Source organism: Cygnus olor, chromosome 14 (assembly GCF_009769625.2).
Source record: "Cygnus olor isolate bCygOlo1 chromosome 14, bCygOlo1.pri.v2, whole genome shotgun sequence".
Lineage (NCBI taxonomy): Eukaryota > Metazoa > Chordata > Aves > Anseriformes > Anatidae > Cygnus > Cygnus olor.
In genome coordinates this window covers 17,982,554-17,997,574 of record NC_049182.1, presented here as the reverse complement: position 1 = coordinate 17,997,574, position 15,021 = coordinate 17,982,554, and the positions used below count along the sequence as shown (strand labels likewise).

The following is a 15,021-nucleotide window of genomic DNA, read 5'->3' as shown; positions in this document are numbered from 1 at the left end:
AAGACCTACCTCCCAGAGTAAATCCACCACATCATTTATTTCAGGTAGCAGGGGCCAGAACTTACACACACCAGATTGCAGTTCATCGTTATTGGGGTGCAGCTGTATAAGGCATGCCCCCTGACTAACAAAAATACCCTGCTGTGAACAACAGCTGTATTAGTATCACATCTGTCAGCTCATCTGTTTTATGTGAGTAAATGCATTTATTTATTTTTATGATTGCTAAACAGAAAACATTGAGCTACAGGGGAGGGCAAAACATTGCCAAGAACAGGTGTTGGCTGTTTGAAATTTGCCACAACTAGAAGTGCAGCTCATCCTTCCTCCATTAAAAAAGAAAAAAAAAAAGGGCAGAAAGCATTTCGGAAGTAATGCCAGTAATGCCTAGAACAAGTGTAAAAGAAACATCTTTGGAAACAAAAGATGCAGAGAAAGACCATAACTTGTGTTCGGTTGTATCAGCAGAGCTAGCTAGGAAGGGTGGCAGAAAAGCTGACTAAAGGTTAAATTAGTCATTCAGCCTTCCTTTTAGGAAAATTTTCAAACAACAGACAAGCTGATAGACTTCACTGAAGAAAAAACATATTTTCTTTCTCAGGGTAGCTATCACTAGGCCAGTCACAAGTGGTGTCCCTCAGGGGTCAGTCTTGGGTCCGGTGCTCTTCAACATCTTTGTCAACGACGTAGATGACGGAATTGGGTGCACCCTCAGCAAGTTTGCAGATGACACCAAGCTGAACGGTGCATTCGATACTATAGAGGAAAGGGATGCCATCCAGAAGGACATGAACAGGCTGGAGAAGTGGGCCCATGAGCACCTAATGAGGTTCAACAAGGCCAAGTGCAAGGTGTTGCACTTGGGCTGGGGCAATCCCAGGTATTTATATAGACTGGGAGAAGAAGAATTTGAGAGCAGCCCTGTGGAGAAGGACTTGGGGGTCCTGATGGATGAGAAGCTGGATGTGAGCCAGCAACATACACTTGCAGCCCAGAAGGCCAACTATGTCCTGGGCTGCATTAAAAAAGGGGTGGCCAGCAGGGAGAGGGAGGTGATTGTCCCCCTCTACTCTTGTGAGACCACACCTGGAATACTGCGTGCAGGCCCGGGGTCCCCAGCACGAGAAGGATGTGGAGCTCTTGGAACGGGTCCACAGGAAGGCCACTAAGATGATCAGAGGGCTGGAGCACCTCTCCTATGCAGAAAGGATGAGGGAACTGGGGTTGTTTAGCTTGGAGAAGAGAAGGCTCCAGGGAGACCTCATTGTGGCCTTCCAGTACTTGAAGGGCGCGTATAAACAGGAGGGGGAATGCCTGTTTACGTGTGTTGGTAGTGATAGGACAAGGGGGAAGGGTTTTAAACTAAGACAGGGCAGATTTAGGTTGGAAATTAGGAGGAATTTTTTCACTCGGAGGGTGGCGAGGCACTGGAACAGGTTGCCCAGGGAGGTTGTGGATGCCCCATCCCTGGAGGCATTCAAGGCCAGGCTGGATGCTGCTCTGGGCAGCCTGCTCTAGCAGTTGGCAACCCTGCCCAGAGCAGGGGGGTTGAAACTAGATGATCTTTAAGGTCCTTTTCAACCCAGGCCATTCTATGATTCTATGATCACCTAGGGAGTACTAAAATATTGGGACTTCCTGAGGGAATTTCTGAAAAACAGAAGGACTAACTACAGGTGAGCTCTGAAGACCTTCTGAAATTCAGAGAACTTCCTCCCATCTGTTAGATAGATATTGCTTGAACATTTATATATGTAACGTGAAAGAAGTTCAGGGCTGTCCACCACCTCATTTATTAGTCATTTATCAACATGTATTTTCTGTGAGGAGTCAGAAGATCAGATACATGAAGTTCACCTTCCTAAAAGCTCCTTGCATTACAGGCAACGTCAGTTCACATCTCAAAAGAATTTTAAGCCTCTCACACAATTCATAGTAATCACTTTTGACCACCTTAAAAGACATGGTACCCATTGTCAGTTGGCAAAATACTGCCCTTCCCCATTTCTCATCTTTTATAGAATACTGACATTCAATTCCCATTAAGTATGAGATAATGAAACATCAGTTAAAAAAAAAAAAAAAAAACTAGGGCTTTAAGTAGAAGCTCTTCAATACTAAGCAATTCCATTTACTTGTCCTAAAGACAGTTCTTAAGTGGAATATGTTCTGCTCTGAATATTATTAAACAATTTGAAGTGTTTTTCAGCAATAACATGCCTTTTCCAGGTAACATTACCATGCCTTAACAGGGAATTAAAAAAAAAAAAAAAGTTATACAGGACATGACCTGCTACCCACAGCAAGAATTGTATCTTCTGCAGGCTCTACTCTCACTTCAACCCTTCACCTCAGTAATTCCTGGCCGTTCTCTCAGCAGAAGGCCGATGGTTATCCCACTCAACCAGACAAATATAAACAAACATGGGGAGTGAGTGGGAGTGTATTTTGAAAGGGACCACCTGAAGCTTGCCGATTCAGGCTGCTTTAAGCAAAAGGCTAAGGGAGTCTAGTCCCTCAGTTAATTTTGACCTACCACAGGGATGCCAACGTAAATATTTCCGAGGGACGGGAGAGTGTTATAAACCACAAAAAAGGCGCAGCCGCCTCAGGAGGAAGCCGGGGCTTACCACGGCTAGGGGCACACGCCACGCACCTCCATGACCACAGCACGGAAACTAGGCGAGAACGGAGCGCCACGCTCTTCCCAGCCGCGTTCGGCGGGGAACGGGGACGGTGGCACCTGAGGAAACCCCGCCCTCCATCTTGTGAGGCCCCGCCCTCCATCTTGTGGTGCACCACCAGAGGGCGCCGCGGCGCCCGGCCCGCTCGGCTTATGGGGCGCCCCGCCCCTCCAGCCGTGCGCGCTCCGTGATTGAGCTGCATGTCAGTCCATCAGCGCGCAGCCCCGCCCTCTGCCCGGCGGAACGCAGCACGGAGCGGAGCGGAGCGGCGGGCGCTGGGCGCGGCTGCATGGCGTGCTGGGGGTCGTGCCGGCGGGTGGGCGCCACGCCGCGCTGATCCGCGCTGCTCGGGGCGGGCGACACCACCTCGGGCTCTTCCTCTGATAGAAGGGAGCAGCGAGGCGGGGATCAAGGTACGGGCGCGGGCCGGGCCCCGGGGTGCGGGCTGCGCCTGGTCGGGGCGGTGAGGCGGGTGCCGCCGCGGCCGTTCCCGTTCCCCCCCCCCCCCCCCCCAGTGCAGCGGGCAGCCCGAGCCGCTGCCGCCCGGGAGAGCCCCCTGAGGCGAGGGGGGACGGGCCCGGGCTTGTCCCGTGGAGCCGGCGCCTGCGCGGTGCGGGGACCCGGCGGCTGCTGCCCCGCTGCGGCGCTGCTGAGGGGTGCGGGGAGCGCCGGGGGGGTTGGGGTTGAAAAACGCCCGTTAGGGGGCTGGCAGGGCCCGCACGGAACGAGGGGTGTCTGGCCCGGGCCCCGAGGGGACCATAGGTCCGCGGTGTTAGCTGTTGGATGCGCTGACACTTGTTTTCCCTCGCAGATGATCGAAACGCTTGTGACTACCGAAGCGCAGGAGCTGTTGTACCAGCTGACGGCCCTGCTGGAGCAGGAGCTGAGGTGTCAGCCCAAGGCCTCTGGCCTGAGACTCATCGAAGCTGCCCACGATAATGGCCTCCGAATGACTGCCCGCCTGCGAGACTTTGAAGTGAAAGATCTCCTCAGCTTAACTCAGTTCTTCGGCTTCCACACAGAGACGTTTTCGCTAGCTGTGAATTTCTTAGATAGGTTCTTGTCAAAAATGAAGGTATGACGTTTTAAGGTATAAGCTCCCAGGCATCAGCTTTTGCTCGTTGCAACCTTGCTCCTGGTATAAGTTAGCATGGCTTGCTTTCAGCTGGCTAAAGGTTAAGCTGCTTCCATAGATCCTGATTGCATGAGAGCTTAAAAAAATGGCTTTTGCTGTTTGGATTTTAGCAGTAAGAAAGTTGTTTCCTCTGACGAAGAAAAGGAAGAAGGCATCTGTTCCAACTTGAGGATGCCCTTAGGCTTGGAAATGCAGGCAGTATTAATGGGTTAGATCAAGACAGACTGTCTTGCCTGTTGCACTTATACAAGAACATCTTAGATTACTTTTCATTTTACTGCTGTTAAAACCTACCAGTGAGTCTCATGTATATCAAGAGGCTTGATGCTGTTCAGCATTTATTACTCTAGTAAAATGAGTATTCAGCTTGCACTCCATTCTACTGCATGTATGTGGCATGCTGACAGGGTGTTAATCGTCTAATGAACCAGGATTACTACTGTTCTACTGGGTCAAGAACAAATGCTTGTTTTACTTGAATGTTAGTACATCCGTAAAAAAAAAAAAAAAAAGAAAAAAATAGACGGAGCATAATACTTCTGAATTCAAAATCTGCTTAAAAAAATAACTGTAATGAGTTTATGTATATAGAAAAGGTTGAAAAAAAAATACTGGCGTATGCCAATATGTACAACACTGTAGGTCCTAAAAGCTTCTGATTAGGCTATTATAGAATGTCATTAAGAAACCAGTTCTCAGTCAAAATACATTTTTCTGCAATGTTGTTCTTCAGATTAATGAAGCAGAATTTGTTGCTTGTAAAGGTCTCTTCATTTAGTTAAAGATTAAAATGTATGTGGATAAAGAAGTCTAATTGCTTCAGCATTTAAAAAAAACACCCATAATATTTTCCTAAAATATGTTGGTGACTCTACTTTGGTGCTTAGGTGTTGAAGTTACTGATCAAAAATGTCCCTCTTTGAAAGTAACGAGACAAATTGACTTCTCTTTAGGTACAGCCTAAGCACTTAGGCTGTGTTGGACTCAGCTGCTTCTACTTGGCTGTGAAAGCAACAGAGGAAGAGAGAAATGTTCCCTTAGCCACTGACTTGATTCGAATAAGCCAGTATAGGTTCACTGTTTCTGATATGATGAGAATGGAGAAAATCGTATTGGAGAAGCTGTCTTGGAAAGTCAAAGCTACAACAGCCTTCCAGTTTCTACAACTGTATCATTCGCTCATTCATGAGAATTTAAGCTGTGAAAGGTAAAATATCTAAAACTTACTTTGCTATGACTGCAGATGATCAGGAAGCCTATGTAGAAAAATAACCAGGGAATATTACTCAAGCAATTGGCCTTTTGATACTCTTAAAAAAATAAATAAATAAACTTAACCCTCTTATTGGTAAATATCATGTGAGTATCTGTGGTGTAATATTACTTTAACTTAAAATGTTGTTTGTGTAAAGTGATCTAAAGAGTGTTGCTCTCTAAGCCCCAAAACAAGCCTGTTCATCAATGATGGTATAAAAAATTTGTAATTACGCTGCACTAAGTAGAGTCTCATTGCAAAGATTTCAAAATCTGATTTCAGAAAGGAGTTTTGTTTGCTAGTTAGCCTTAAAAGTCCTTGTTGCCCAGCCTATTTTGATGATAGAATTCTCCCCAGTGTAACACAAGATTTATTTTTGACATTATGACTGCCAAAACTGAGCACCTGTTTGACTGAAACTCTAGATCTTCTGGTACAAAAGAGGCCCTTCTTTACCTAAAGAACATTCTCACCACTTCTCAGTTTCCAGAGTGGTACTGTCTTGATCAAGTTTGTGTTCTTGTGCAACACTGACTCATTTGTTTTCCTTATAGGAGAAAATACCTTAATTTTGAGAGACTTGAGACACAGCTTAAGGCATGTCACTGCAGAATCATGTTTTCTAAAGCCAAGGTAAACGTCTTGAAAGCACATAGAAAATAAGAGTACTGAAGCTTAAAAAATCACAGTTCAAAAATGTCACATCTCTTCTGTCTTCTCCAGCCTTCTGTCTTGGCATTGTCTATTATGGCACTAGAGATAGAAGAACAAAAACTACTGGAGTTGACAGAGGCATTGGAATTTCTGCAGCTGCATTCCAAGGTATGTATGGATATTGTTTTACAGGATGTAAATGCATGTAGGGGATACCTCACTGAGGAAAGGGGAGGTCTGTTGGCATACTGGTTTCTCTCTTTTTATTCCTCTTTTCTTTCTGCCATCTGGCTTGCAATCTCTTGCTTCCTATCTTATGTGAAGCAGCTAAAAACGCACATATAAAATAAGGATTTAACGAGTTACTGACATGGGATTCTGTCTTGCTATTTAGATGAACAACAGAGAGTTGACCTTCTGGAAGGAATTGGTGTTAAAGTGCCTTACAGAATATTCCTCAAGCAAGTGTTCAAAACCAAACGTCCAGAAATTAAAATGGATTGTGTCTGGACGTACAGCGCGGCAGCTTAAACATAGCTATTACAGAATAACACACCTTCCTACAATTCCAGAGACCAGCTCATAATAGGTAAAATACTTTTTTTTTTTTTTATCCAGTAGGTAAAATACCAGCTCATACATGTAAAATCAGCTTCTGATAACATAGAAGTGTTTAGCTGTTATCTACCTCAAAGTTTCTTATTCTGTATAGGTATCCTGTTGGAGATGTGTAACTTAAACATAGTAGGCCTGTCATGTAGAGGCTGGTCTGTTCTCGTGTTCATGCTTGAGCCAGTGCTGCACCTAAAGAAGTGGCAACCTAATATATGAATACTGGAGAAGGAACTGATCCTTTGGTGTGCTGTGGGAGCAGAAATGTGTTCTACAGACATTGGGACCTCATTCAAACTAAAATGTGGAGTAAAACTGGTAAAAAGGCAGAGGAAAAATTTAGCTTGCTTCTATCATAAAAAGGAATCTGCTAAGAGTAAACAGTTGCCTGTTAGAATCTGTCTCTTGCAATAGTTCACTGAAACCAGATAAAATGAGGACAGTTGCATACAGTTTTACTTGTATAACTGTGTTTAGTAAAATCTAAAAGCTGTAATTCAGTTACACATGTTGCAGTTTATTAACTGTGGAAATAATGAACTAATTCCTTATTTAGGCTTTAATTCCAAGGGCTGCATATCTTATTTAACAGCTGTATTGCTGTTGTCTTGCTGTGTTCAAGTCTGATGCTTTATTTGGTTCTTGTAGAGAGTCCTTGAGTTGACTTGTCTTTTGTGTTTGTTTGTTTGTACAGGAATACAATAAAATGAGAGAACCATCCTGTGACCTAGTTCACAGGCAGATGAAGATTTGAGAAACCAAGTCTGAAACATGATCTTAATAATGAAGAACCCAACTCATGGAAATACGTAACATTTCAGACTAAAAATCCTTGCAGCAAATGCGTTCTTTTCCATGATGATTACAACAACATTCAGTGTCAGTTTTTGGTCTTATTAGACCATTTACTATCCAAACAGTGAAAAACCACAATACTGATAGAAGGAATTTAACACCTTAGAGTTTGTAGAGCAGCTTGTGTAGTCTAACCTTGTTTTACTATAAGTGCAGATGCCCGGTGGTGTATTAAATTTAAAAAAAATCTGGTTCAACTTTCCAAAGATTACAGGACATTAGGAAAATGTGTGCAGTGGCACAGTGCTGTAGTCTCAGGCAAACTAAAGACCATCTTGCTCAATATTGATGAGAATAGGAAATGCTTGTCAGTCAACCTGACATGCTGGCTTGGAATGTCATGTGTCCATGTGTTCCTACAGGGCAGGGTACTGGCCTTTAACGTAGACAAACTAAAAACAAAGCTCTACGATACCTGCTGAGCACGTCAAGTACCTGGAGCAGGACAAAGGGGAGAAACTTGATTTCGTTGCCTTGTAAAAGATAGTCACGAACACTGCATTGATAACGTCAGTGTTTTGTAAGAGGTGTAGTTTGCTGAGATTATGAAGGATAGAGAGAGCATAGAAACTTCATGGTACGTAAGAAGGCTGGAGAGAAACCACTGAGTTACCTGCCCCAAATCTGCCATTAGTCTTGCGAGGTTTTGCTACACAAGAGGTAAATGCTGATGCTGAACAGATGGATTTTACAGGCACAGTAAGAACAGGGCTGTAGTCCCATAACGGCCTGTAAGTAGGAACAATTGAGGTGAGAAACAACTGAAGATTGTTTCAACTCTCATCTGTTTAACAATTAGCTTTGTGAAACACACCTGCTCTGTTTTTTTCTTCCCTGAAGACCGCATCAGTACTTGAGGCGTATCTTGCTTTTGGTACTAACATAAAAGTGAATAATAAGAATGTGTTATTGGATGTGAGATGGATAGAGGTGAGGGGGGGAATGTTGCTAATGACCTCTTGAATTCTGTGTCACTGTGGAGCAGAGGCTGTTAGGGGTAGGCTGATCATAACTGCCATGTAAATGGATTTAGGGGAAAATGAGCGATCTGAATATAGTGTGGGCTTAAATGCTAGCCTACCAAACCTGTCCCCTTAATGGTAATAGCTGATGCGTAAACCATTCTTAGCATATCTTAAACTAATTAAATTCTTCACAAAAGACTTCATACCAAAGCTCTGTACTGAACAAATCAAGCTTTCTCGTGAACTCATGGGAATGATTGCACTGCATAGCATTTAATCGAGTCTTCCATCTGCCAGTGCTCTCTGTGCATTGTGCTGGCCTCTGAAAGCATACACGTGACTCAGACAAAGGGGTGGGCAGCTTACTGGGAGAGATGGACAACGATGCAGTGTGCAATTCTACTGGTGTTGTCATGTGTCAAGGTATGTACCTTTCAATTAAATGTTGAAATGCGGTTAACCAAGCAACTTTGTTCCAATTTGTTATAAAGCCTTGTTGTAGGAAGGCTATTAAGTGGCTTATACCTCAATACTACGTGAGAAATGTCTCTGCAAGAGGTAAGGAAGGATATTTTTAAGAGGTTGAGGCTGCAGGGGAAGGGCTAGGGAAGAAACAAGAAAAATCTCAAGGTCTGTGGTAAAATTATGTCAGCTTGCTGACATGATTGCTCTAACACCTTTGAGACGTGAAAGCAGCTACACAAATGAGTTGACAAGTAGTTTACACTGTTCAAATGTTCCATTGTTAAGCTGATACTGTGTATCGCCTGCTTCTATATATTGCTGTAAATGCAGTGCTTCCTTAAAGAGAACGTGGCGCCTGACTTTCAAAGCCCAAGATTTCATTTTCTGGACTCATCTGAGCATTCCAATTTGACTAGACATAAGTTTAGCTATACATTTCTGTATCTAACACATTCACAGGGAGTAGTTGTGATAAACAAAGCTAAAGCTCTGGCATTATTCTGGGCTTATCTTAAAGCAGAGCCATGAAAAAAATAGCTGTAGGCTGTTTTGCTGCCTGGTGCTCACTTACGTAACAAAGCAGCACTTCAATGAGTGCACAGGATGATTTCCTAGAGAGTGGGTTTATCTCATTTCTGTATCACACACCCAAATTTACGCATTTGTCATGCCTGTTACTGTGTCTAAGAAGGGATGGAAGTCCCCAGTGAGACTTGTGACATGGGACACAACCCACTATTTGAAGTCCTGAATGCAAATTTAGCAGATACCTGTTAGGAAAAGGCCTAAAATAACTTATTTTTTTCCTTTTCATCCAGATAATTCCAAAACTTGCAGCGGACAAGAGAAGTAGCTATCCAACTAGTTTAAACCTGTCCTCTTACAACAATTCAAAGCTGTGATGCCTTACTGTGTAAGCCAGCTTAACTGTTGTCATGTGAAATACTTGCACTGAGTAGTATTTTGGCACTTGCAGCGGTCTTGTTCGTGCCTTAACTGCACCATCCAACTTCTGAACTACAATTGTGGCAAAGATGCACTTAATACCAAACTATACCTACTTTTGTACACTATGGAAAGCTGTCTAAAACCTTACCATGGCATTTAGTGCTACTATATATTTCTGTAAAGATGATGGGGGTAGAAAAATCACAATTATTTCAGGAGTACTGCTGGTTTGCTTGCTGGTGCAAGAAAGCATTGGATGTAATTACAGCAAAAGCATTCGTCAACAACTCTTGCTTTATTTTTGCCATATCCCAACTGAAATAATGATGCAATTTTTAAAGTAAGGTTCAACACTATCATAGATGCTGCTGGTAATCTCCAGGGGGACTTGTGCTTAGGACCTACTTACAGGCAATAGTTTCAGTGTTCAGAATACAATAGAATTTGGCAATCGTGTTTTCTTCTTGTTAGTTTGCCACACCGTTTGTCCCATGTGATGCAGTTGGAGGGCTTCTGAGCTGCATCCTTAAGAACGAGTAGAAAAATCATAAGTAATTGGCGCATGCAAAATATTAAATCGTGCAGTAGCCAAGTTTAAGGTGTGGCTATCAAACTGAAAACTAACTGCAGAAATCTACAGCTGCATGTTCAGCTTATATAAGCAGCTTGTACTGTATGTTGGTGGCGAACAGATGCAAGATATTTCTTACTTAAGGACTTCCTACTTTTTTCAAGAATTATTACATTCTCTTACTTGCAAAGTTTTAAATATTTCTACTGAAAGACTTTGACATTAACACAGTTATGTATACCCAGACTTTCACTTGACTTGTCTCCTCTCCAGTAGCACTTAGCTGAGAGCAAGGAATCACAGAATCGTTAAGGTTGGAAAAGACCTTCAAGGTCATCTGGTCCAACCCTCCCCCTACCACTGATGTCACCCATTAAACCATGTCCCTAAGCACCAGGTCCAACCTTCCCTTGAACACCCCTGGGGACGGTGATGCCATCACCTCCATAGGCACCACCTGCACTCACTCCAGCTGTGGGCACACACACCTGCTGCCCCACAGCCTGGCTGCAGTTGCAGCACTCACAGGCCTGTTCCTGGACATGCACACAGAACTGAGAGCCCCTTTTAGTGCTATATTTGGCAATGCAGTGCATTGTAAAGCCTCAGTTGAGGCAAGATGCAGTAGTTTATTAACCACTATTTTAGAATAAGGTACAAATTCTTAGAGGGCTGCTAAAAGTGCAAGTCTGTTTCAAAAGTGCAGCTGTAGCCTTCCCAATATCCTTCTAGTTGCAAGTTAAGAAAAAAATATTCAGTATCTTGCTTCTAGGATCCATCTTCAACAGTAAAGATATTCTTACATAAAGACAAGTGGTATATTTATAACTGACTAGTTTACTGTTGTATCAGAGAAGTGTTCTGCTTCAGGATGTTACTTTTTTGTATACACTTTTTATGTATTTTATCCTTTTAACGTGAGAAAGTTATCGCAGCTTACGAATCAGCTGCTGACACTGTCTTCGTTCTGCTAGAAGAGACCTGTGGGAAAGGAATTCACAGGGAGCTTTGTGCTGTTTTGTGGGAAAGGAATTCGCAGGTGGCTTCGCGCTGTTTCACACGTCCCTGAGTTAGAGATAATGAGGAAAACAGCGGTAGAACCAAAAACTTGAGCAAGGTCGAGATAAAGTAAATTGGCTAGAGTGTTAAAGATGAGCTTTGGGCAGTGGCCAATTGCTGGCTGGCTCAAGGCGCGTGTCTGAGGGTCTCAAACCACTTGTAAGACAGATTCGGGCGCATGGACAGCGCGTGGGGCTATGGGGAAAGTATATGTAGTAGTAAAAAAGGGCAATAAATGTCTCCTGTTCAAGAGCCATCAGGAGTCTGTGTCTTGCATGCCTTCAGAGACCTCCTTTCTCTTTGCTGAAGTAATTACTTGCCAACAATCCACTGACTAGATCTCTGAAGTCTTCACCAATTACATATTCCAGTCCTCCAGTACAATGTGTAATTTCTCTCCAGGAACACAGGTGAAAAGAGTTCATTTTTCAAGGCTAGAAAAGTCTGGTCCTCCTTTGCTGTAATTTCCAGAAATTTCTGCACCACTGAAGTCAAATCCAGGGTTCTGATGGAGATAAAAGTTTAGTAGACAGATTTTTCTTGAATAGCAGTGATTTAAGCAAAACAAGAAAACAATGTTTCTGTTAACATGGTAACGCTCTAACAAGGACATGCAGCTATCAACTTGTTAACCATTTGCCAGAGCACTGAAATTCTGCTTGGAGAATGCATCAACACGTAAATGTTGACTTGCCATAGTTTGGTTGCCCAATACCAAAATTTGTAACGTCATTCTTAACTTGGCAAGCAGTTATATCTATCTATCTATCTATATATATATATATATACACATATAGTGAAGAAGTATTAAGGAAACTAACAAAGTTTTCTGGCTTTCGATATCCCTTGAAATTACAATTTAAAGACTCAAAGTACCTCCCATGCTGGATAAACAAAATTGATAAAAAACAGTATTTGTTGCAGCATGTAATGTGCTGATTCAGCTGTCAGGTAATAAGTTGTAGTTGTACAACTTGCTGACATGAGTAAGAACAGCTGACTGCTAAAATTGTACCGAAATAATTTAAGCAATTTTAGTTGAAGGCAAAGGAAAACATTTTCCAGCTAACTATTCTCCATCATCTGACATTATATGCAAACATCTTCAATAGACTATGATGTTATGTTGTAGATATAGGTATGTTGTAATTCTAGATAATAGAAATTATACATGGCCTAACTTAAGTGAAAATTTGTTAGTTACTTATCAAAACCTTAAAATCAGTATCACTGTGACACTCAACTTTTCACTAGTCTTTCAGACAGACTACAGACAGAACAACCTCTTAAAAATACACTGATACAGAATGTTCACAGGTCTTTATCTATTGAACTACAGTATATGTTTCCATGGCACGAGACAGCAGACGTTTTATCCAGCTTTCATGCCCATAACCTGCACGTGCAAACAAAATTTAAGCAGTAATCGGGGACCTTTGACTTGCCTCTCTTTGGAATCGTTCCAGTGTAAGTTTCCTTTGCATCTGGTCTTGTACCCAAGGATCAGCAGCATAATCATTTTCTAACAGAGACGTCCAACAATTTCCAGCATCTCGATTTGTCTTCATCAGAACAATTCGTATCAGTTTTCTGTCTTCTGTTGAATGAAGAGACATAAAAAACACCTATTAGACTCTGTCCTACGTGGAAGCTTTTTTGTTGTTTTGCTGAATTCACTGTTAACATGTCAAAGCACAGGATTTCTTGAAGTAATTTCAATTCTTCATGCCAATGGAGTTATTAATAAATAAAACCATTACCAAGAAACACAGCCTGAGGCAAAGCAAGCCTATACAGCCTACACTTTCAGGCCTGTAAAATACTAAAGCTGTTTTGAGGAATTAAAACACCGTTCATAAGTACTTCTATTCCAATATAAACTAACCTTTTAGAGAGGTTCACAACAGAGAAAAGATTTAACCTATTCGTGTATACAGATCAACTATGGTAATAACAAACTATTTCAGGTCAGGCTTTACAGGAGGTTATTACCAATAAAACCAGAACTAAGTTTAAGCAACATGGAATTATAATCAATTTCTATTAAACGCAGGCAGTGTGAAGTATCATGAAGGTATTAGAAGTACATCTCAAAGGTAACATGTAGGTTGTTTAGTTCAACTTAACTGAGGAAGTGCAGCATTATAAAGTGTATTTTGAAGACTGTTCGCATGTTGGAAAAGAGTAGGCTTCACTTTGCAATGTTTATTTACACTTCTGATTTTCACGATTAAGTTACCAAACTACCGATCGATGTTTATTCTTAATGGAAAATAAAAATAAAACCAGTTATAGGAAAGCATCGATAGGCACAGTCCACAGATGTGTTATTCAAAAACTACTCTGAACACTGCAATATTTACGATGCAACAATCAGAGAAGCGGTTTGCTCCTTTAAGTACCTTAGCCCGATTGTTAGATTCCTTTTTGATTCTCTTGGACATAACTGTACCAGTGCAGTTTTAATAAGGGTTTGCAAAAATCTTCTTACTACTCATTTCCTAAAAAGTAAATGTTAGTTCTAAGGAAGTGTTCCTAATTGACTGAATACTACCTTGATGTGGCATACTTGATGTGGCAGATGTGGCATTTCTCCCCTACTCCTTAATACCTTAGTCTAGGGCTTTTGTACCACCTTAGTTCCTTAGTCTGGCAATAACAATTATCATTTTTTTGCAGAGAATCATAACTTGATCAGAATCAGAAGAAAGCATTTCCCATAACAAAAAAGATGGGTCAACTCTTCCACAGCATATTTTGACAAGTTCTATTGTACTCGAAAACGTCATTTCAGAGACAGATTATTACCTAACGTCCATGTTCCTTCATCAGCTATTGTAGAGTCAAAAAGTTTACCCTGCAAAAGACATTAACAAGATTACTTAACAGGAAAACCTGCTCAGTGACCAGTCCTTATTGAATTGCATAGTTTTACTCACAATTTACCTACCTTCTTGTGTTCAAAATTCCTTTGCAAGGAGTAGTACAATCAGGCCTGACTAGTACAGGTTTGTACATGGCCTATCAGAGTATTATGGTTACAGTGTGTTTTTTTTTAATCAGGTACTTGATGTGTTCAGTGTCCTAATTCATAGAAAGGCCTGTATTTCTCAGTGGGTAACAGGACTTTTAATTCATTTGCCATCCAAATTCCCGTGCGCCCACTAAGGGCAACACACACCTACAGTGTAACATATGTATGTTAACGCACAAAGAATTGCTTTTCACCAATGAGAAAGAAAATCTAGACTTTTTTGCTGCTTTCAGCAGCGAAGTTATGCCCACAGGCAGTGCCCAAACACTTACACAACAGAAGCGGGAGCACAGATAGGGGTTACCGCCTTGATTTTTCTGCCTGGCTTTAAAACGCCCTGGCTGTTCGACTCCCCTGCTTCGGTTTAACCTTCCCCCACCGCAGCCCATCATCCCAGAGGCTGCCGGGGGCACCCTGGGGACACCTCACGGACCTCGGGGACACCCCGGGGACACCTCCCACACCCCGGGGACACCCCGGGGACGCCTCAGGTCCCCCCAGCCGCTACCTGCAGCAGCTGCCGGCCCCCAACGGCCAGCGCCAGGTGGCGGCTCTGCAGGCTGCAGCTCACGTCCTTGGCCCGGGTGCCGGGCGGCACGTGCACCTCGATGAACACCTCCTCCAGCGTCTGGTACCAGCAGCCCCAGGGCGTCCCGCAGAGCACCACGCCGCTGCGCTCCTCGAAGGGAGCCGCCATGGAGCCCCCGCCGCCGGGGCCCGGCTTCTGCTGACGGCTGCCCGCCCCCCCTCCCCTGCCCGGAACCGAGGGGGCAGGGCGCATGCG

At 43.0% G+C, this 15,021-nt stretch overlaps 2 protein-coding genes and 1 long non-coding RNA gene across 4 annotated transcripts in view; 1 reads left to right on the top strand and 2 right to left on the bottom strand.

Moving 5' to 3' along the window:
* Positions 1-186, bottom strand: part of LOC121077814 — a 113,509-nt gene extending 113,323 nt beyond the window's left edge. Inside the window, exon 1 of the long non-coding RNA XR_005824322.1 lies at positions 10-186. This is a non-coding gene — a long non-coding RNA (uncharacterized LOC121077814). The remainder of the gene's footprint in view (positions 1-9) is intronic.
* A 2,643-nt stretch (positions 187-2,829) lies between these two features.
* CCNG1 (cyclin G1) lies at positions 2,830-8,624 on the top strand. Of its 2 annotated transcripts, XR_005824205.1 has the most exons (8): positions 2,885-3,097; positions 3,496-3,759; positions 4,773-5,026; positions 5,629-5,707; positions 5,798-5,896; positions 6,123-6,317; positions 6,441-6,658; positions 7,035-8,624. XR_005824205.1 is itself a non-coding variant. In XM_040572952.1 (7 exons), the coding sequence occupies exons 1-6, from the start codon at positions 2,885-2,887 to the stop codon at positions 6,312-6,314; spliced, it is 1,101 nt and encodes a 366-aa protein (XP_040428886.1). In that variant the 5' UTR covers positions 2,830-2,884; the 3' UTR covers positions 6,315-6,317; positions 7,035-8,624. The 2 variants fall into 2 exon arrangements, 1 of the variants encoding a protein (XP_040428886.1); XM_040572952.1 differs by lacking the exon at positions 6,441-6,658 and having other exon boundaries at positions 2,830-3,097.
* Positions 8,028-15,009, bottom strand: NUDCD2 (NudC domain containing 2). The gene is made up of 4 exons (XM_040572953.1): positions 14,746-15,009; positions 14,012-14,060; positions 12,649-12,800; positions 8,028-11,708 (listed from the first exon to the last, which is right to left on the bottom strand). Exons 1-4 carry the CDS (start codon positions 14,932-14,934, stop codon positions 11,625-11,627), a joined length of 474 nt encoding a protein of 157 aa, XP_040428887.1. The 5' UTR covers positions 14,935-15,009; the 3' UTR covers positions 8,028-11,624.
* Between the last annotated feature and the right edge of the window lie 12 nt (positions 15,010-15,021).

Coding starts and splice junctions, on each gene's coding strand:
- CCNG1 (XM_040572952.1), top strand. CDS start 2,885: ATGTCAGTCCATCAGCGCGCAGCCCCGCCCTCTGCCCGGCGGAACGCA. Junction 5,027..5,628: donor GAGAATTTAAGCTGTGAAAG/GTAAAATATCTA, acceptor TTTTCCTTATAG/GAGAAAATACCTTAATTTTG. Junction 5,897..6,122: donor TTCTGCAGCTGCATTCCAAG/GTATGTATGGAT, acceptor CTTGCTATTTAG/ATGAACAACAGAGAGTTGAC.
- NUDCD2 (XM_040572953.1), bottom strand. CDS start 14,934: ATGGCGGCTCCCTTCGAGGAGCGCAGCGGCGTGGTGCTCTGCGGGACG. Junction 14,061..14,745: donor GGGGCCGGCAGCTGCTGCAG/GTAGCGGCTGGG, acceptor TGTCTTTTGCAG/GGTAAACTTTTTGACTCTAC. Junction 11,709..12,648: donor TGGAACGATTCCAAAGAGAG/GCAAGTCAAAGG, acceptor TATCTCCATCAG/AACCCTGGATTTGACTTCAG.